At 40.2% G+C, this 21,777-nt stretch overlaps 1 protein-coding gene across 2 annotated transcripts in view; it reads right to left on the bottom strand.

Moving 5' to 3' along the window:
• Positions 1-2,746: 2,746 nt before the first annotated feature.
• PRKAR2A (protein kinase cAMP-dependent type II regulatory subunit alpha) overlaps positions 2,747-21,777 on the bottom strand; it is a 49,508-nt gene continuing 30,477 nt past the window's right edge. For both annotated transcript variants that reach the window (XM_042880952.1, XM_042880953.1), the window contains 9 exons: positions 19,828-19,880; positions 18,267-18,350; positions 15,147-15,253; positions 11,352-11,505; positions 8,345-8,446; positions 6,502-6,576; positions 4,493-4,558; positions 3,678-3,816; positions 2,747-3,117 (listed from right to left, as the gene is read on the bottom strand). In XM_042880952.1, the coding sequence (XP_042736886.1) occupies positions 2,984-3,117; positions 3,678-3,816; positions 4,493-4,558; positions 6,502-6,576; positions 8,345-8,446; positions 11,352-11,505; positions 15,147-15,253; positions 18,267-18,350; positions 19,828-19,880 (914 nt within the window). In that variant the 3' untranslated portion in view covers positions 2,747-2,983. The remainder of the gene's footprint in view (positions 3,118-3,677; positions 3,817-4,492; positions 4,559-6,501; positions 6,577-8,344; positions 8,447-11,351; positions 11,506-15,146; positions 15,254-18,266; positions 18,351-19,827; positions 19,881-21,777) is intronic.

Genomic DNA, 21,777 nt, shown 5'->3' with positions numbered 1-21,777 from the left:
TCTTCTGATTTTCTGTTCTCATCTTCTCCTTTGACTTCCAGAAGCCATGAAATCCTCCCTTCCAGGTAGAACTTACAAATCTAACATCAATCTGTGCATTCTGTTATGTTTCAAAACAATTGCCAATGTTTGCATGTGCTGAGGAACAAAATCTTGTCCTGCAGAGAGAACCAAGGGCTGCAAGAAACAGAATCCATCTGAGAGACAGCTCAACCTTCCAGGTCCCTCTGAATAGGGGATATTCTGCCTGGGAGCAACAAAGGCCCAACTGACAATTATTCACAGCAAGTCTCTCTTTAGCTCACAGGACAGCTTAGGCAGCACTTAACTCATACTGGTTTGCAGACCAGTTTATGTCTGGGTTGCAGGACAGTCTAAGTTGGCTTCTGTCTTGGAACCCAAACCATCCTGAACTTTAAAATATCAAAGACTGTTTTCACTCTTTTGTTTGTTCTTTAAAAAAATTAATAATAATCCATAATTAAAAGAAGGATATTGTCTTTGGTGTTAAGCCTCAGAAGCATGACAGCATGAATGAAGTACCTGCTGCTTCTTTGGCTGTAATTTATCACACAAAAAAAGAGAGAAAAACTAGCCCAGGAAAGCAAAGGAAATTCACTGCTCTAAAATACATGCAGTTAAAACAGCTGCTACACATTACAACCAGGACTTTAATACTACGGAAACACCCCGTTCAGTGGTGCCCATTACATATCACTTGCATTTTAGAAAAATATTACTCCAATGACAGTAACTGGACAAGAGTCAAACTTATCAAGTTGCCATCTTACTTATATTGCAGGAACTGGGAGGACTTCATCTATTTAGGAGAAAGAAAGTCACCCAGTAATCAACTTAAAGTTGCAGAGTTTTCTGTGCCTTAAAGAAAATATCCACCATTGTAACAACTAGAAGCAGAAATTCAATATTAGCATCCTTCTCCTCTTGCTCAAACGGCTGTGAATCAAGCCAGCACATTGTTACACCAGCATCCACAATTAAAATATCATAATCCACATAAAACACCATTAAGTTTTTATCACGAGCTGCAAAACATAAATTCAAAGGGTCACAGATGAACTACCTACAAATTTCATATCTTTATCCTGGGTTCCATCAGAAAAGGGGTGGCCAGCAGGTAACTGGGAGGGAGGTAACTGTCCCTCTCTACTCTGCTCTTGTGAGGCCCCATCCGGAGCACTGCATCCAGATCGGGGGCTCCCAATGCAAGAAGGACAGAGAGCTGTTGGAGAGGGTCCAGAGAAGGCCACAAAGATGATCAGGGGGCTGGAGGTCCTGCCCTACAAAGACAGGTGAGGGAGCTGGGCTTGTTCAGCCTGGAGAAAAGAAGGCTGCAGGGTGAGCTCAGTGCAGCCTTTCAGTACCTACAGGGAGCCTACAAACAGGAGGGGAATCAACTCTTTGAAAGGGTTGATAACTGCAGGACAAGGGGAAATGGTTTTAAGTTGAAGGAGGGAAGATTTAGGTTGGGTATCAGGGGGAAGTTCTTTACAGAGAGAGTGGTGAGGTGCTGGAACAGCTGCCCAGAGAGGCTGTGGATGCCCCGTCCATCCCTGGAGGTGTTCAAGGCCAGGTTGGATGGGGCCCTGGGCAGCCTGGTCTAAAATGGGGAGGTTGGTGGCCCTGCATGTGGCAGGGGGTTGGAGATTCACGATCCTTGAGGTCCCTTCCAACCCTGGCCATTCTGTGATTCTATATAAATATTCTTTTCACACCATAAAAATGTCCTTCTTATCATCTGATTCGTATTTATATGGTGCTCTGATAAAATCTCAGCAGAATTAAGTTCATTAAAGCTGTGGAAACACTCTACCTACTAAATGCTGCAAATTTAACAGGTATTTTAGATAAACATAATTAGCTTAGTTATCACTTAACCCAAAAGATTCCTCAAATACACCAATTGTCTAGTTAGCAAAGACAAATGCTGACAACTTTTGAAAGGCTTATGAAATCAGTGGCATTTGAAAGCATTCAAGTGTCTAATTAAGTTAAAATACTGTGACATTGGAAGGAGGGAGCTCCTGTAGATAAATACAGAAGTAGTCTTCCTTTAAATTACAAAATGTTCATTCTTAAAAAGCTTTAAAATTGAGTCAGACAACAGCACCCTGGCAAACTTGTAGTATAAAGGATCTCTGTAAATGAAAGAAGGTCATCTATTGTGATTTTGACACCATATACATATGTATATATAGTGTCAGAAACATGGAGCAAATCTGGGGAGAAGACAACTATGACACCTTCAAGCCATACGGTCTGAATCACTGCACTTTTTTGGGAAGCATGAAGTAATTTTCTTTGCTGCTCAGAAAACACTTAAATTTAGCAATGCTTCATTTTCTGCATTTTGTTGCTAATCAGATTCTCACCTGTGTCCCCAGCTCAGTTTACTTGGTTTAATGAAGTACCTGCAGTTTTCAACAGGTGGAAGAAAGTTTCAGTGCCACCGTACTAACTGGCTCCATTGATATTTTAATGTCAAATCCAGCTGCTACAATTAAAAGCAAATTTGGGTAATTGAAGTGTTAGAAAGATAATAAACCTATCAAAGGCTTGTATTCCACAGGTTGCCTCTGAGGAACAGGCAACCTCCTGCCACAAAATTTGATCTGAAAATTTATCCCAACAGGAACACCAGAAGGAAGGAGGCTTCTGTATCTTGCACACTTTGGGTGTTGCATCAGGCACTTGAACTGCTGGACAGATGCCATTCTGAACCAAGTAAGAGAACTCAAAGTTAGAACCATTTTTAATCTAGGTCTAATAATGAAGTATCAGCAGCAAAGTGGAGGCAGGGAGTGAGCAATCCATCTGTGCCGAGACTTGCTTATGGTTTCTAAAATGCCCAAGAAGACAGCAGCATTAACTGTTCCGTAGTGTCCATTTTCCTTGTGAGTTGTGTTGCTGATAGGAGGCTTTTTTGTGTCTTGAACTAAGAAGGCACTGAGGTACCCTGTGCCTAATTCCCTGGATCCAACAGGTCCATGCTTGAGCCAAACATTGCCACCAGCTGCTCCTCATAATGCGTTATATTCCTCTTCATAATGTCCATGCAGGGTCCAAGCAACCTCTCAAATGCTTGCACATCCATGACTGCAGAGAAGTAAAAATATGATTGTCAAGTAGAGTCCTTTTGGATAAAACAATCTACTTTTTGAAGCTGAAGCACAGAACTTCAATATAACCCATTTGGTTTTGAGGCTTCAATGGATGCTGATCTCCTTCTGTACTATCGCTTGGAGGAACAAGCTTAACACACACCTCATCTCAGAAGTCAAACACACACCGTGCAGGCATTAACAGATCACCTGGAAGCTGTGACAAGCAAGCTAGATAAGAGGCTAATGCTTAAGTCTGGAGTCTTGGTGCAAATTCTCCTTTTCAAAGAGCACAGAACACACACACAGGAAAACCAACCTGCTATGCAGTTATCCCCACCCATCTGAAACTAGATGTCTGAGCAGAAAAGCAGTGGTGCTTCTCAAATTTCAGCACAGTCATCCACTTCAAGCTATGCACTTAGCTTCTAGAATCTGACCACCTGGTGCCAAAAGGCTGCCAGACTTTGAATAGTTTCTCAGTTAGGGGTAGTTCACAAAACAATAAAAGACCAGAAACAGGTAACTAGATACACACAGAGAACATTTGCTTACCTAAACATTTGACCTCTCCAACAGCATAGGCAGAGGCTGCCCTGGGCTTGTTGGTAACAAGTGCAAGCTCTCCAAAATACTGCCCTCTGTGACACCGGGCAATCTCTACTTCTTGGTTAGCTTCCTTACTCATCATAGTCTGCAAAACAGTACATTTTAATTACTCTCATACAGTTACGTCTTTGTACAAGGTTCAAGTTAATCCCAGATAGACTGCACATGTGCAGCTGCCCATTGGTTTACAGCTTGCAAACTAGCAGCTCTTAAATCACGCCCTGTAATGTTATAACGCCTTGACAGCACGTTCAACTGCATGTTTGGTTAAGTGTATGCTGGCCAATAAGTTTTGATGTATTCACTGTTGCAAAGTTGGGAACTGCTACACAGCCTAACACAGCTACAAAGTTTTGTCATAGATAAGACTTCATCCCAAAGGACTGCTTCAGACTGTATAGGAATCTATTCAGATGCTAATGGATACTGGAGTTAACACATCCCAGCTTTTTCTTCCTTGCAGTTTGCTACAATCCTACAAGAAAGTTTCATTTTGACCCTTAAGGCCAGAGAGAGTACAAGAGGTCAGTGTGCAGAGTAGACAGAAGAAACAAACCTTCCAACATTGGCAAACTGACTCCTGCCCACTTCAGAACAGGTATGGGGATGTAAAACACATTGCAGTTGTGACGATGACCAAGTACTTAAAATGATGTCTCAAAGTCAGTCAAGTTAGGCTTCTGCACACCGCAGTTAGCCAATGATTTAAGCCAATCAAATCAGGGATTAATTTAAAATCTAATCACCCAGTTCAAACTCACCTTGCTTTTAATCATGATTTTTACTTCACCAGATTCTACAATATAAAAGCAATCTGCTTTATCGCCCTGTGAAGAAAAGGTAAAAAATACGTATATATTTTTAGTTTATTATGGAAGTATTTATGAATGGTATTATTCATTCTGAACTGGGCTTTGTGCAAGCCATCAACGTGAGGAATTACATAACAGTTGTGAAAATAAAGTGAAAAAAGAATAAAGCATTCAATGGCATTACACTATTTAAGGAAAATAAATCACATCAGGAAAGTGGGAGAAAGTAGAAATTGTAGCCATTTAGAATCAAGTTCCAAAACGATACAGGAACGTGTACTAAGAACTTCTGTTTTAGTTCCACTCATCTGTTTCCAAGAAGCCCCATGGAGTTACAGAAGAATTAGGCTCTTATCTGTGGTTCTTTCTGAACAGTGCTGAGTACTGAAGTACGAAGTTGCTCGCTTCCTGTTGCCAGCTATCACAAACTGCTGCACTCAGCGCGCTTCTTCACAACGCACTGTGCTCAGTACTTCTAAACTGGAATCAAACTGAGTAGACTTCATGGGGACTTCACGTAACACCAGCAGAATGGTTTAAAGCACCAGTAGTATGATTTAAAGCTACTGCTTTCAGTCACACTGCCCTAACTGACAGATCAAATTCCAGAAAGATAATTAAAATGTAACATTATCCATGAGAGAAAAAGGATTCATGCTCCTGGTGCAGTCGCTGTAGTACAAGAGCTATCACCATCATTTCCAAGCACGAAATTTCATCATCTCCAGCAATGTGCAATAATCACCCAGATCAATCCAGAATATCAATCCTACTTGTAATTTTCCTTACATGTAATTACATCCTTATCCTTAATTCGGCTGTTACAGATTGAAACCAACCCTGTAACCGGATCACTGACTGCACAGCTTCTGAGAAAGCTTTGATTCTGCTGACAGCCCAGGTTTCTCAGGCTCTTAAGCAACAAGATTTTCAGCTTACACAACTGAGTCTTTCTGGAAAGAAGTGATTTGGCTGTATTTTGTTATCAGCAAATCTTGTTTTCTTGTATTGTATTAGCTGATTTCAAGTTATTAAGATTAACTATTCAAGACACTATGAAGGATTCAGATTCTGTTTACAAAACAGGGAGACCTGTGACCACACAGCCTACCATTCCAGGTAAGCCAAGCACTTCCTTGCATTAACCCCTGCTTAAAATAGAGCACTTTCTCAAAATAAATATACAAAGCTACCCCCCAGCTGAGATTGATGCAGAATTCTTGTGTTTCATCTGTAAAAATACTCCGAGAAGTTAGTTCTGTCACAGGAAAAAAAGAAAAAAACTTCAGATTGAATTTGTCCAGCCTTATGTTTCAATCTGGCCTTGATCTACCACAGCAGACATTACAGTTGACTGAAGTCTGACTATTGCTAACACTAAAATACTCTTTTTAAAGGCATCTGGAAAAATAGCTTTTTAATTAAGTGACAGTTCTTTGACAGTACAGTTAACTGACTTGATATCAACTAACAAAATATCCCTATTGAGCTTGTTTAGCTCTGTGCAAATCACAGTCCTGTTGAATTGCTTGATTTTCTTGTTTATTCAGACCCAGAAATTGGAGATGCTCTGGATGTGGTTTGGGATTCCCTATTTAATCTGGTTACAGGTGCCTACAAGAACTGCACCTCAGGACTTTCATGAAAAATTGCAACGAGAGACTCATAATTTCAGCTTCTTAAGGCTCCTTCCTCTTGAAGCCTTGCAAAGACCATTTATAAAAAAACAAATGGTCAAGAGAAGGGATTACCCAGAAGCTAAAGCAGTAGAATAAATATGTAACAAAATATGTGCTGGTCCTTCCCCATGTAGTCAAAAACTGCTTAAACAAATTGAAAGTATTAAAAGAACAAGTGATGCCAACTTGATCCAATTAACATGATTCTGTGAGTAAATTCCACACAGGAACAAAAACAAAGAGGGGAGAAGGACAGGTGGGAATTTATGCTCCAAGTACCTGAGAAATGATACGTTCCCCATCCTGATACACTTTCTCTCCTATAACGTCCACAATTTTCATTCGTTCTGATGCCTGCAATGAAGAGGAAAATCAAGCACAATTACCTGCTATAATTAATTTCATAACTCAGAAATTAAGCGCTCGCTCAACAGAAACCTGCTGAATCTGGCTACTGAAAAATGCAGCCCCACACGACTTCATAAACTGCAGCACAACTTTCAAGACTACCAATGATCAATGAAAAACATTTTCATTTTCTAGTGCCCACACCTGAAGTTAAAAATGGCTGATTTGGCTGCTTTAAGCACAGAAAAAAATCACGTCCTGTGAGATTCAGCTGAAATCTGAAGAAAGCCCTTCAAAAAATCCCAAGTACTTCCCAAGAAGCCTCAATGAAAAATACTAATTCATTTTCAAAATATTTTCATTGCTACGCACTTGAATGTCTTTGGTTGGTTGGAGTTTTTTGTGTGTTTATTTTGGTTGGTTATTTTTCATCTTAAAGCTCACTGCTAGATTAGCAAGAGGGGATATGAGAAAGACACTGGATCTAAAAATTGTAAGCAAGCACTGCAACAGGATGCCCTGCAGCAAGGTCAAGAGGCACCAAAGTGACACGCAGTGAAATGTGCTTTGGCCTTCACACACAGGAAGGGAGGAAGGACAGTTAAACTTATCTCCAGTGTTTCCTGCTGCCCATCCAGCACATCACAAAACAAGTTTAATGGTTCAAAGCAACGTAAAAATACGTTAAGAAAGGAAGAAAATCCTAAACAGTTAAAATGAATACCTCAACACATGATTCATTTTTAATCTATTCATTTCACAAATGCACCTCCATCTAGCCCATGTTTGAGAAACTGTTAATTACAATCCACGCATGATTCAGCTGCAGTGTGTCATGCAAAAAGGCAGCCAGTGCTAATGAGATTTTTCTCTTTTTTGAATCCTTAAACTTTCATGAGTCATCTAGGGCTCAGAAAAAAATCTCACTGATGAAACTAGTTTAAGCCAGTCACTGAGGGACATGTTGTGTAATTCACCCCTTCCACAGCTATCAGCATAGGTCCAAACTAATATATTCTGGAAGCCACTATTTACACTTATGATGCTTTGCAATCTTGTAATCTTCTCTCAAGAAGATTGAGAACTATTCCCAAGTGCTAAAGATTAAAGCTGAAAAATAGAACAAGGAATCAAAGAAAAATATAAGTTATGGCATAAGGCAAAGGCAGACACATAACAATGTTCCATGCAGTCTGGCATGCCTCCAAAGCCTTTCTGAAAATACAGGCTGAATCAATAGCTTAGAAGTGACAATTTACACATCATTCCTAAAATCATGCACCACACAACCAATACAACATGTGCTTGCTCTGCCCGCTTATTTTTTTTCCTGGGCAGCAGTGCTTCCTTTAGCTTATTCTTAGCTTACAAGAGGTAAGATAAAGCAAGATCTGCTGAGGGAAACACCTTTGAAATTTAAAATCATTCACAGTTGATGAAAATCAAATATTCCAGAGACCGTATCATTACTTCAGAAACACCCTCAAACAGAACCAAAACCCTGAACTTTTATCCCTTTAATACCTCTTCTCTACCTGCTGTATGTTTTAAAGCCTTTGCAAAGACTGAGATAAGAATTGCCTACTGTGAACGGTGGATATGAAAAACATGTTGGACAACTTCAACAGTACAAATGCAGCTGGACACCAAATAGGATACTCAAGCAGCTCTTAAAAACATGCAAGCAGAAAATGACACAGATTTCTGATAACAGTATAAACCAGGTGGGGAGCTAACAGAAAACTTTGGTGCAAATGTCTCTGAGAGACTTTACCTCCAAGGACTTGAGAAGGGGTACAGACTCAATAAATAACTCGTACGTCTTCCTCTTCTTTGCATTGTTTTTCAATATAATTCTTCTGAATGTCACTCGATCCTGCAAGAAACAGCACAAATTGATTATTCCGCCTAGCTAAAGTGCTTACTGATTAAAGAACCTTTATCTAACATCTGAAAAAATGAATATCTAATATTTGCAAGAGAATTTAGATACAAGAAGTCAGTTATTAAAAGGTATGACATCACAACAGTGATCTTAACTGGCCTCATGACAGTATTTCCTGTAAATACCAAACTGAAAAACAGGGAGCTCTAAGACAAACTTGGTCCTTCTCAGATAGCCATTTAAGAATTCCAGTTTTACTCTCATACTGTTTTCCAGAGCTGAGTCTGTGAGGTTGGTTGGTTTTTTTTTTGGTTGGTTTTTATTCCATCTTTTACATTTTCACATACAACGAAGAAGTTATGCTCTTCTTGCAACTCCTAATAAGGCAACTGCAGAATCAAGTCTGAACTGGGTTTTTCTCAAATCACAGATTCAGATTCAAGTAGATCAGCAAGCAGAACATCAAACAGCACCAGCCTTGATTCTCCCCCCACTTTTAAGGATAAGAGGCAGCTTTTTGCAGAGAATGGCTATTTCTGCACTTCCACGTGTCCACAGGTACCATAGCAACTTCCTGATGCAAAAGCGTTTGGAGTTTGTTTGTTTTTGAAGCCCAAATTTTGGTCAAGCTCACTCCACCACCCACCCGACTTCCCTCCAGGCACCAAGCCGTGCCGTGCAGGCTGTGCGGCCAGCAGGCGGCAGCACGCACCCGAGGGAAGGCCAGGCTGCCTGCAACATCTGGCCGAGCACCTGCAGCAGCAGACATGTTTGCGAGTTTATTGTTAGAGATCTTAACGGAACGCTTGTTATTTGCACACAGAAAGCTGCTGTAGAACGTTGATAAGAAGGGCCACGAGAGAGTTGGGCATAAACACTGCATGCAGGCGAAGGGGAAGGGGTCACCCCCCACCAGTCATTAACATTTGTGTAACAGTAATGTTCGTGGCCCTTACACAAGGTGAGCCTAAGCGAAAACAATCAAGACAAACAATCAGAAGAAAGGAACATTGTCAGGGGAAAAAAAGTATAAGACAGTGAGCAGCAATAACTGAAATCCCTGAGAGCCACTGCTCTGGATCTCATTGTCTGAAAACATCAACTGCTACTTGAGGCAGAGAGGTTGTGAGGTGAAGAGGTGTGTTCAGGTAAGAGAAGGGTTTTAGGGAATGCAGGCTACACTTACTTGGAAAGAAAACAACGACCGACACTGGTGATACAGTGGAATAAATAAGTTGAAGTGACAGATGAAAGGAAGAATAGCATTACTGTTAAGCAAAAGGACCAGAAGAGGATAAAGCCAGAAGGAATGGGTGGGTTTTGTTTTGTTTCCACTCTGAAGAAATTTTTCAGTGCTAGAAGTCTCTTCAAAAGCACACACGTGGAAGAGGAGAGAGGTGCAGAAGCGACCATGGGGATTGGAAAAGCATAAGAAAAAAAATTGGAATTCCTTTGTTTGGAGGCACAGAGCAGTGATGGAAAAGTACACGATTGTGAGGTTTTCCCCCGATACAGGCAGTAGCAAATGGTGAGGGGACACTTTTGTGCTCCATATGAGACCCACGTTTGATTGCTTTGTGCCTGCGCCTTCCAGGCTCCTCTTGGCCTAAGCCTGCACTGCAGGAGGAGTAACCCGCACTTGCTGACTGGCAGATTACCCGTAAGTTTAACAGTGACTTTTACAGACTAATAAAAATGTTTAAATTACATTGTGCACAAAATATTACAATTAAATACGTCAACAACAGAGCAAGCAGAAGATGTAACCAGTTTTAGGCGTGAAAATGCAACATTAGTTCACAAAATATCCATGGGGCTAGATCACTACCAAGGTCCCCTTTCAACTACATCTCATTAATTACGTGAACATAATCAGAGAAATAAAAGAACTCCATTTGTGCAGAACAAAGAATATCTCCTCCTTTTCTTCTTTTTGTAAGTGGACTTGGTACACAGCTGTTACGTTCAAGAAATTAGATCCTCACAGATTTCTGGTTAGCGACCAACATCTTTTCCTTCACCTCACGAAGAAGTCAAAACTCAGTTCTTTCAGCAAGCACAGATTGCTGTGTGTAGCAGCTCATCAGTTGTGTAATCAAGGTCCCAACACACACCAACCCCAGTGATAGTTGCCGAGGAGCCCAGAGATACACAGAGAACACAACACTTCTGGTTTCAAAGGCTTCTCCAATCACACAATCTGCTCATTACGTGAGCCTCACAGATGAGTAAGAGAGCACTATGAAAAATAACCTTATCCAAATGGCACAGTGAAAAGAACTAAAATAGGAAACTAATGTTACAGCTTCACATTCAACACCGCTGGACTGGAGACAAAGCAGCACCACCACTTAGCTTGGTATTTCATTTGACCTGAGAACCTCTTCCAGGGTAACACAGAGACCAGGAACATCATAACCATTTATTCTGAGTGAAAACAAAGCTTTGGGCAGTTTTCCTACTCTTCATGTTACTGGCATGCTCAAGAAGATATTTAACACTGTTCATATCCATATAAAAGCAGACAGAAGGGTAGGAGGTTGAGCTGAAAATAATGTTATTTGGATATTGTTTGTATATTACCTCCTTCCCACCTCTACAAAATATATGCATTAATACCTCCACCATTCTCTGGTTGTTTTTTTCCTTAACAAAAGCCCTGATTACAAAAATGCAAAACAAGAGACAGATAAAACTAGCAATACAGTATTTACAGACAAGTTATTCTAGAGAAGAGGCCAACAGTGCACAATGGATCCTTCTATGCTATAAGGTAAGATAAGAAACCATGATAAAAAATGCTATTAGTGCAAAGAGTCACATGGAGAGAAGCACCTGGACACGGTGAGTTAGTATTTCAAACAGTAGGCAAATGAGAGCAACTTCCTTTCCTTACCAGTCCCCAAAGGGCTCCTTCTGTTGTGGCAACAATGGTGGCAGCTCTAGGAGTATTGTACATCAACGCCAGTTCCCCAAAACTGCCATGGTTATCATAGCGGCCCACACAGCGCGCCTGGTTGTCTTTTGCTACAACAATATCATACAGTCCCCTGGAAAACAATGGAATAGGTGCTTTTCATTACACAACATTCCAGTACAGGTGACGAAACAATTTTTGCTGTTACAGAAATAGTCTATTCGCACTAGCTTTAAATGAAAGCTGCTGGGCTGGAAAGGTCTCCTCACCCTGTTCTCTAAGAGGCAACGCTTCCAACTTATAATAAAGTTAAAGGAATAAGTAGCCCAAAATTTACTCAGAATCAAGACTAATCTAATGAAGATGGAGGTGCAAGCTCAAGGCATGAATGTGGCTCTAACTGTACCACAACTGTATACAAAGACACAGGCTGTGTAGAGGTAGCCCTTAAGATGCCACACAGGTGCCTTTAACACCCTCAGGTCAGTCTTGCCTCCAGGGCTTAAAAAAAAACTTTAAAAATAGCTCAACCAGGCTCAGTTGACTCTGGCCTATGGCACCTAAGATCACTCAAGTATTAGACAACAAACTATAAGCTTTACAAAATATATTATATCCTGGTAAGAGGCTGGTAAAGAACACTTCAAGCAGCTGAGTGCACATGTAACTTTCCCCAGAAAGTGACACCTCTGTTGGAAGGAATGGTTTTATCTCCCAGAACATCATTAGGCACCTAAGAAAGAAAAAAAAATCAATGGGAATGGCAGCAGGTGAAACTTTTCATAGTAAACAAGCATGGGAACAGTCACTCTAGTGAGATCTACATCACATTAACAGCAGAAGGGCATTCAGTATTACTGATGGACAACCCTGGGTTTATTTCTTCTCTGAATACCGCATTCAGAAGAAAAGAAGTTCTACGGGAAGCTTTATGACAGTCCCACTTGTAGGAGATTCCACAGAGCAGACATTAATTCCATCAGCCATGCAATTAGAAAGCATCAAAACAAGGAAGCTCTTGGATCAATACTAGCTGAGCCAGATTCGGACTTATTAGAAGATCCAAGAAGGTCCCTATTTGTCACCCAGAAAGCTGAAGAAAGAAGCTGTGCACATGAAGACTGCCTAGCAGCAGATGCTTTGTACACACTCTACTGCTTAATCACACCTAGCAGACAGGGAAACAACCAGCAGCATTACTAATAAGAAACTACTGAAATATGGACTACCATTCCTGGAAAGCTCCACTAATTCTTGTAATAGATTCAGTATTCATTTAGTCATTTTCAGAGAGGCATAAAGAACAAGAGCCTTCAGAGGTACTTTTGACCTAGACGAGCCATTTGGAAAACTTCCAGTGAAATGCAACAACTTTTTCCCATCCTTCCAGTCTGAATGTCACTTAGCAGTGCCATTTATTTCTAAATAACTACGGCCATGTAACCTTTATCCTAGCATTCAGCTGCCTGCAGCCCAGGGACCAAAGGGGTGAGGCACCACTGAGTGACCTTGGTTCAGCCTTACTGAGAAAACTGTTGCTGAGCTATGAGATAGTGAACTAAAACCCTGCAAGATAAGAATGACAACACAGGCCAAAGCAACATTGTTGAGATGGTAATCATTTGCAGCTCAAGGACTCACAAAAAAAATACCCACATGAAAAAATACAAAACTCCTGCAAGAAAAAAAAATAAAAACAGGAAAGGGCAACCTGGCACAACCAAGAGGCAGAGGCCAATGCTGCCTTCTCCTGACTGATGACTGCCTTGCCAGCAGAGACTCATCAGGTGTCTCCTCTGCAGCAGAGGACACCAGCACAAGGTACTTCTCCTAACTCCCCCTGGTCTTGATTATCTCTAGAGGTCCCTTCCAACCCCTATAACTCTGTGATTCCCTGCAGAATGCACTGAATGGCTGCTGGATCCTCACGTTGACCAATCTGCCAGTGTTGAAAGAGGCTCAGGAAAAAGCAGACTGGTACAGCTGGGTTAGAAACAGAAGACTTTGGAAGAACAGCCCACACCAAGAGGCCTATTTCTCTATGCAGAGAAGAAGCTACGGAGTTACATCCACAACAGAAAGTAACGGTTCACTCACACAGAAAGAAAAATCCTCAGGGATATTTAGGCATTAATGGCTTATCTTAGAATAATAACATGTGCCTACTGATGCCTTGAAAGAGCCAAAGTCCTCTGAATTTGCACTTGAAGACAAGTGGGAATACCACAGCTTTCAATAAGCACCAGCATCTCTCTATTATTTCGCAGGAAAAAATGAGGAGCTGGGGGTAGAGAAGCAGGACTGGAAGGGAGGAGGACAGAGAGCTGATAACCTTTGAATTCTTTGTAATAACAGAACAGCCAGTGTAAGAGTTGCAGCTGAGTTGGTATTTGACAGCAAAGGCCAGTACAGTTTATTGCTAAACACCACCAAGTTTAACTTCCCTCATTTATAGCCATTTTTTCCACATACTTTTGGCAACATATTTACATTTGTGGTATATTATAGCTTAAAGACAATAAACCTAGAAGATTGAAATCTTCCAACAACTGTTCCAAAAGAAAGCATTTTGGAATAGCATTATATCTGTAGAAAAGACTGTAAACACCTAATATCAAATTAAGGTTACACTTTACATTTTTTTTAATGTTAAAACTTATAACAGGAGGAACATTTTAGTAAGCAACAGGTTAAGAGCCTTACAGAAACAAATTAACGTGGATCCAAGTGGCCTCTGGTATCTAACACTTTTAAGAGGCTCCCAAACATGAGCATAAATTTCCTCAGGATTAGGAAGCCCTGTTCTGTATGCACATCATCACACTGTCTTAAATAACTGCTTTAAAACAATATAATATTAATGGTCTTATTCAGTGATAAGGATGATGACACACTGACTCAAAAAGAAAGCAGGTAGGTCTATTCCAATATTTAACATTCATCCATAATACTGTGGCTAATGTTACACTTTAACAGAAGGAAATAAATGCATGTCCTTAACTCTACTCCAAATATGGTGATTAGAAGTAATATAAGACGGAATTTCTCCCTAAAGCTCCTGTTGGGGAGAAAGACACTCAAAGCTGTGATGCACATATGTACACATACACACACACAGTGCACTTTTTTGTGCATATCTGTGATCTACAAAACTATCAAATGTATGTACTCAGTGCAACATATTGCAAAATGGTACCTAAACTGCAAATACAAAGCAAATGACCAATAGAAGCAAAGAACCACAAACATCTTTCAAGTCAACCGCCAAAACTAATTGAAGGGAAGGTAAGTTATTCCACGGTAGCCACCACTTTATGTGCTCATGGAAGACCTTTCCTCTACCCCTCCCTCATCCCATGTTTTTTCTTCCTTTTGCTGCCTTCTTTCTTCAGGTAAAAAAGAACAACCTAGTTTAGAGACAGCATATAACGTGGCTGGTTTTAATCCATGCACATGCTGATTGGCACGAAAGTTAAACCGAACAGATTACACGAAAGTTAATGCTGCATCCCTTCCCTTAGGGAAAGTGATATTTGAGTTTTTATACAGTGACAAAGAATGTGTTAAAATCTGCCAAGTTTGCAAGGTGCACCTCTGTGAAATCTGATTATCCCTGGCAAAAGATCCAAAAGTCAGCGGGGACCTAAAGGGGAAAGAAAATTGAAAGACAAAAGGAAGCAGCAATGATTGCAAGCAATACGCTTCTTTCCAGCCCTGCCATTTCTCAGAAACTAAAAGAAACGTATTTTGTATCTCAAAGGCACAGCTGCTTACTGCTCAATGACATAGAAGTTGTCTCCATCATCCCCTTGATCAATCACATGTTCATGAGGTTTCACCTTCCTCTCAAACATGGCATCAAGGACTTGAGAAAGCTGCTCCTATAAAACAAATGAGTAAGAAAAACAAAAGGCAAATTCACTTGACTTGATCTGGATAGTGAACTGTAACACGCATTGCACTGCACTATTTTTACTGTACACAAATGAAAGTAATTTCAATAACAATTTTTGATTTTTACCTTTAAGTACCTCACTTTGTTTAAAGCTTATCAGTGTAAGTTCAGTAATGAATACAAAATGATACTTCCACTACAGAAGGGCTATCATCTCAAATGCATGTTCAAATTGCTTAATGCACACTATGGCAGTGCAAAAGCACACATGTATAGCAAGATCTCACCTGGGATAATCATAGAACCATAGAATCGTTTGAGTTGGAAGGTACCCTTAAAGGCCATCTGCTCCAACCCCCCTGCAATGAAAAGGGACACCCACAGCTCCATCAGGTGCTCAGAGCCCTCCAGCCTGACCTTGGCTGCCTCCAGGGATGGGGCACCACCACCTCTCTGGGCAACGAGAGCCTCACTGCCCTTAGCATAAAGAACTTTTTCCTTATAGCCAATCTACATCCCCTCTTTTAGTTTGAAACCATTTCCCCTTGTCATGACACAACAGATCTTGGTAAAGGCTTTGTCTCCTTTCTAACCTCTCACACCTTTGCTGCAATATCTGCTTGCTGATTTCTACCAGCAGTACACATTTCATTATACGTATGCCTAAAGACCACGCAAACTGAGTTTCTCTGCTGAGCCATGACTGAACTTTTGTAGGCAGCACAGCCGAGGAAGTTGTGAAAGTCAAAGCCCACAGACAGACAGCACCAACCATACATGATACTGCTTCTAGCACTCCTGCAAACATAGGCCATCTAGGCTTGGCTCTGGATGGCTTTGGCTCTATATCAAATATATTGCTGTTTTTCATGGAATTTTATTATCACATTTTTAAGAACTCCCCTGATACTTAAACTAAACCAGAATTATTGCCTGAAAGCAGTTTGTTGTAACCATTATATACCTATAAACCTATAAATTATAAACCCTAAAAAAAAAAAAACTTTCCAAAAAAAAAAAAAACACAGAAACTCAGCCGTGTTTTATTTGGAGGATAAACAGGCAAAGACTTGTATCAAGGAAATGAAACAGTGAGCCCTTCTGTTAATAAGGGACTAAGCTGTCAGATTCCTGAACTGTAAGGCTTTGTTGGTTTAAAGACAAGTACTAAGGATGCTCAGGGGCGTTCCTGGTAAGAACAACAATAGTTATTCTCATCAGTAAGAAATTCAGTCACAACTCAAATTCCACAAACTTATATAAGATGCTGTGGAGCAAACACATGCTATTTCATTCAGAGCTTTTAACAGCCTATTTTCTACACCCCCTGCACTTCAGGTTGAAACATAAATCAGGTGTATCATTGGGCATGACCAAAACTTCTATCTATATTATCACAGAGTTAAACCCTGATATTACTCCAAAACTCAACATGAATCTTGCTAGAAATTATCCACTGGACACTGGCTCCTTTGTATTTAATATCAAGTATTACAACAGCTACTCATGCAAGGGGGGGCATTTAACATTAAGGGTAGTTGAGTCTCTGGACCTAAATTTAACACAGTTCACCTAAACGCAACCAGCACAAAAGGGATGAATTTGGCCAAGACATTGAAGTCACATCAACACATTTAATCCAAGAGGGGTTTTACAGGTTTTGTTGGTTTTTTTGTTGTTTTGTTTATTAAGAAGTTTTACATCACACTCCTTGGAAGCTCTGAAGCAAAAGAACAGATTTGGGGCCCCAGTTTGGAAGCATTCCTCACAATTATTAAAGGATGTCACACAGTGAGCAAAAGCAGCCACCACGCATTTCACTATTCAGTAGATTCTGTGTGGCCAACCTTGCGAAGGAATCATTGTCTTACAGCTACATGGAGGATGTTTAAAAGAAATTATCAGGATGAGGGGCAAGTCTCCTACCCCATTTGTACTCAATACTAGAAAAACTCTTCCCTCTCTGCTAAGTGCCCTTTGTCATACTGTAATTAATGTATGCAATGCAGTCATCTTTTTCACCACATGCTATCTCAAAGCTTGAGCCTTTAACAGCTGCAGTTAAGATTATTTCCATTGCTTCTCTTCACAGTTGCTTAGAAAGCCTTTCTCAGAAAGCAGTATTTTTCTAATCCCATTTTCTAGGCTCAAACTTGTTTTTTTGAAGTTATCTTTGAATGTGAACTGGCTATTAATTACTGCTTCTGGGTCATTCTACTCCCAGCAGTCTGAATGGTGGTCACATTTTGTACATACTCCTTGAGCTGAATGTTTTCAAATGTTTCATTTTTTACAGCAACCAAGAATTGGGAGAAATTCCTAATTTTCAAGGAAAGCTGAGCAGTAGTTCTGCAGCCATGAAGTACACACTCCCATACCTCAGGAAAGGCTCTGATTCTAACCATGAAGCTGCAGGTACCATTGCTGGTGTTACAGCTTTCATTATTTCTCTTAAATTTTATGATGCCAGAATAGAGATTCGACCTGTAGAGGAGACATCAGCTCCATAAGGATGGAAACAAAGCCAGATATAAGAAGCACTTATTTTATGGTCTTCTGGAGGCTGGATGTAACGAACCCCAAAGGTCCTTTCCTGAACTGTCCAACAATCCTATCGTATCCTATATCCTAACACATCCTGAACTATCCTATGAAAGCCAATTAAGATTTCTCAGTGCCAGCAAGAGATATTCATCACTAAAACTTAACACTGAAGCAAAGAGCAAGGAACTTCAGCAATAAGTCTGTAAGATGAGCAGGAACAAAGACAATCCGAAAACATTACTTTTAGATTCACTTACAGAAATGTTACTGACACATTGCAAATAATAAAAGAGTGCAGCAATCTGAAATTGAGCAAATGTAGACAGTGATGGCAACTGGCAGCCTGACCTGCTTATTTGTATTCCTCATTCACAAAGCAAAAACAGTGCCTAGACTGTTAGATCAAACTAATCAAAACAGCAATTCATGTTCAGATTTCCTTAAACTAATATTACCTGATCTAGATTTTTGAAGAGCAGGATATCTTTGCATGCCTCCTGCAGTCTGCATCGCTGTTCATCTGTTTTTGGATGAACTATCTTTAAAACAAAGTAAAAATAAATAAATGAACTGTCACAACAGCAAAGAAATATAATTACAAATTAAATCCTTCACTTCAGAACGAAAACACAAAGACAATTTCAGGTATCATTGTATACAGTTCCTTTTTGTTGTCTGCACAAGCAGTATTTACATACAAATATATAATGCAAGGCAAGGTGAAAGAAAATGAAAGTAAAACTCTTAAGAGATATATTATGCTGACAATTAGCACGTGCAAAATAAGAAAGACAAGAAAAAGATGCCTTTCCTTTTCCTTCCCTTCTAACCCAGCCACAGATACAGTCACAGCTTGGGAACCTAAATGAAAAAGTCAGGTTTTCTTTCTAAACTCTGCCTATATTAGTTCCAATACCCTCACTGTCGGCAATTCAGAGAACTTATTGAAAGTATGAGACAAGTCTCTCTGGCCCCCTAATAACAGAATATATCTAAGAAACATTTTTCTCCACCAAAAAAACATATCTCACGAAAGAGATTTATTGACACTTCTTCTCAGTTACAATTCCTTCATCAGGTTTATGTGCTTTTGGTGGAATTATGACAAAGGGTTCTGAAAAACAGCAATGATGGCAGGCTTTTCTAAAAGCCCCTTGTCCAAATTGGAGTTGTACCTTTTTTTTTTAAAAAAAAAAAAAAAGAAAACTTGTTTGTACAGGATGGAATAAATGTAGCCTCGTTTAAAAAAAAATAACTGGATGGCCACATACACCCTGTTGTTGTTATTTTTTCTTCTTGTAGAATCTCATGAATCAATTATATTTCTTTGTAGAAGAAATTAGATTAGACCTAGATTTTCATAGCAGAATTGTAAGCATCTCTGAGTTGGAATCTGGAAATGCACCAGCAGTCCCTAGAGAAAAACCCTGACCCTCACCAGCCAGGCTACAGGATTTCCTCACAGAAAACATCTCTGAAGCAATACAATAACAGTATCTGGGCCTGAAATTCCTAGAAATTCCCAACTTCCAAATCTTACAGAACAACAGGTGGCCAGCATCTCAAAACATTTCAACAAAGTATTTCTTCTACCCAGGGTGAACTGCTCTGACAAGAAAGGCGGTGCAAAGCATGTGTGGAATTTTAAGCAGCCACAAAAGAACAGCTGTCCTTGGGCTTAACTAATTCCCCACAACAGCACTAGTGCTTTAGGAATTGCCTCAACAAATATTCAGAATAACAAAGAAAGGAAAAGGCCACAACTTTCAGAGATGGTAGACATAAGCAGAGCTCTCATGTTCTCTGAAATAAAACCATATTAAAGCAACGATGACTAAGTAACTGCATGGGACAAAGTGGCACTGAGTTTCAGAGCAACACCGCTTCCTCAGAGACAGCAGAGCTCACAGCCTCTCTGAAAGAAATGCACAAGTGGTGAGGAGAAATGTGACTCACAGACATCTGCCTGTCAAACCACAGAGAGGGCCATGCATGATGCAATTCATTCATTCTTACCCTCTGCTCCGTGTCTTCTTCCTCTTCATCCGGATTGAAAGCTTCAGCACAGACTGGAAAAAGGTGCAAAGCAGCGAAAGAATATCAGAGAAATCAAGTTGAAATTAATTTCCCCCAGATTTATTACCTGCATTTTCCCCACAGGAAAAAGATCCACTTTTTTCTTATGCTGTAGTAGTGTCAGAGACTTAAATCCTATCTGTTCTCAGAGCAGGCACACCATGGCCGTTCTCAAATTCTCACATTAGAGGTCAGTAACTTGCCCTAGAAGACAACACTGCCTGCTGAGTACTGCAATACATGCACACAAGTTTCCTTTCCACCCTTACTGAAGCATAAAAAAAATAATCACTATTCAGATTAATTTATAGACATACTCATCAAAAAAGCAGGGTAAAAAGCACTGCAGCTACATTGCCCCATGCTCTGCAGAACAAAGCAGGTACCAAAACAGACAAAAAGAAGTGCAAGGAGGCATGTAGCACTCTACCTCAAGTCAATTTGCAATTATCTGCTCTTTTTTAATGCAGAAAAATCATATTTACACAAATTAATCTGGTAAATGACTGCAGCTTGACTACAGTATATTCTGTGACTATGAAAAATAGAGGTTAGTTCACTCCTCCCATATGATCCTGTATCTCACTACGTTTGAATCAACAGAATATCAAATTGATAGGAAAAGGACAATGAAAAACACAGTGATTTTTTTTTAAAGGCTGAGAAATTTGTGTAAATCCCAGTGCTTAGGAACAAGGCTCTTGCAAACCAGCCACTGTAAGTGCAGTAGGAACCACCCACTGTGTAACACCAGCCACTGTGGGAGATGCAGTGATAATGACAAGCTTCTAAAATGTCTAATTAATTTTGTCCATTTCTGGTACTTCAGAAAAGGCTCATCTTCACAGTTGTTACACAGTTCTGCAATATCAAACACATTCTCCTTTGGCCAACAAAAGCTGAGTCCAGATTTTGTCCTTAACTCATGGGCATTTGCTGTTCTTAGGCGTCAAGGTGAACCCTCCACTCTTACTACCTGCAGAGATAAAGTGAGAGTCTTCTTTCTCATCCGTCCTGCTCTTGCTCTAATAAGGACAGCCTCACTTCTGAGGCCACACAGTGCTCGTACAATTTTACAAGGAAACACCGACAGCATTTTTCTTTTTGCTGTACCCAGCATCCCGACAAGACCGAACTCCTGGCAGAATGCCCCGGAGCTCACTGCAGTGACAGGAAACAGCTGAATGGACTTAGAAAGCACAAAGATAAGTCGACTGGAAAAGAAAAAAAGAAGGCTTCAAATTCAGCAACTTGCAAATAATTTGAAAACCTATACGAAACTACTGACGTCATCATCATGCTTTAAAAGAAGGCTGCAAGGTTAGCATAATTTGCTAGAAAAGACCTGTACCTTTTAGGCAGCAAAATTAAAAAAAAAAAAAAGCAAGTCTTTTCTAGCAAATTACATTTTGATTCCTGTCTTTTTCCTGGATACAAACAGACTGGAATACAATACAAGCACTGCATTTATTGCACCACAATGTAAAACCCCAATTATGTAATCATTAGCTATGTTAAGAGCACTTATGTTCATACAATAAACCCATTTTCTGTGCTCAAACAGCCCCGTTTCTCTGTCCTTCTGATTGTAAAGAACTCCTGTAACTATCCCATGGAAGTTAATTTCAGGGCTCCCAAAAGTGAGCAGTTTGCAAATGGCAGCAGACAGCCTAGGTGGAAAGCTATTTGATCTTCTACCTCGGCTGAGCAAAAATATACTTGCTCTATCATTATCTGCATGTGTCTGAATTAACACTTTAACTACTGCAGTATCCCAGTGAAACAGGTGCTCACAGACAAGCTCGAAGCATTAGAAGCAGTAGTATCTTCTCAGACTCACTAAGGCACCAACTGGAAGGACCTCTTTCTGAAGGTCACCCAGCCCAAACC

Source organism: Lagopus leucura, unplaced genomic scaffold, assembly GCF_019238085.1.
Source record: "Lagopus leucura isolate 7727_CA_CO unplaced genomic scaffold, USGS_WTPT01 Super-Scaffold_100028, whole genome shotgun sequence".
Classification (NCBI taxonomy): Eukaryota; Metazoa; Chordata; class Aves; order Galliformes; family Phasianidae; genus Lagopus; species Lagopus leucura.
Note: the sequence above shows the minus strand (reverse complement) of the source record. Positions and strands in the feature narration are given on the sequence as shown.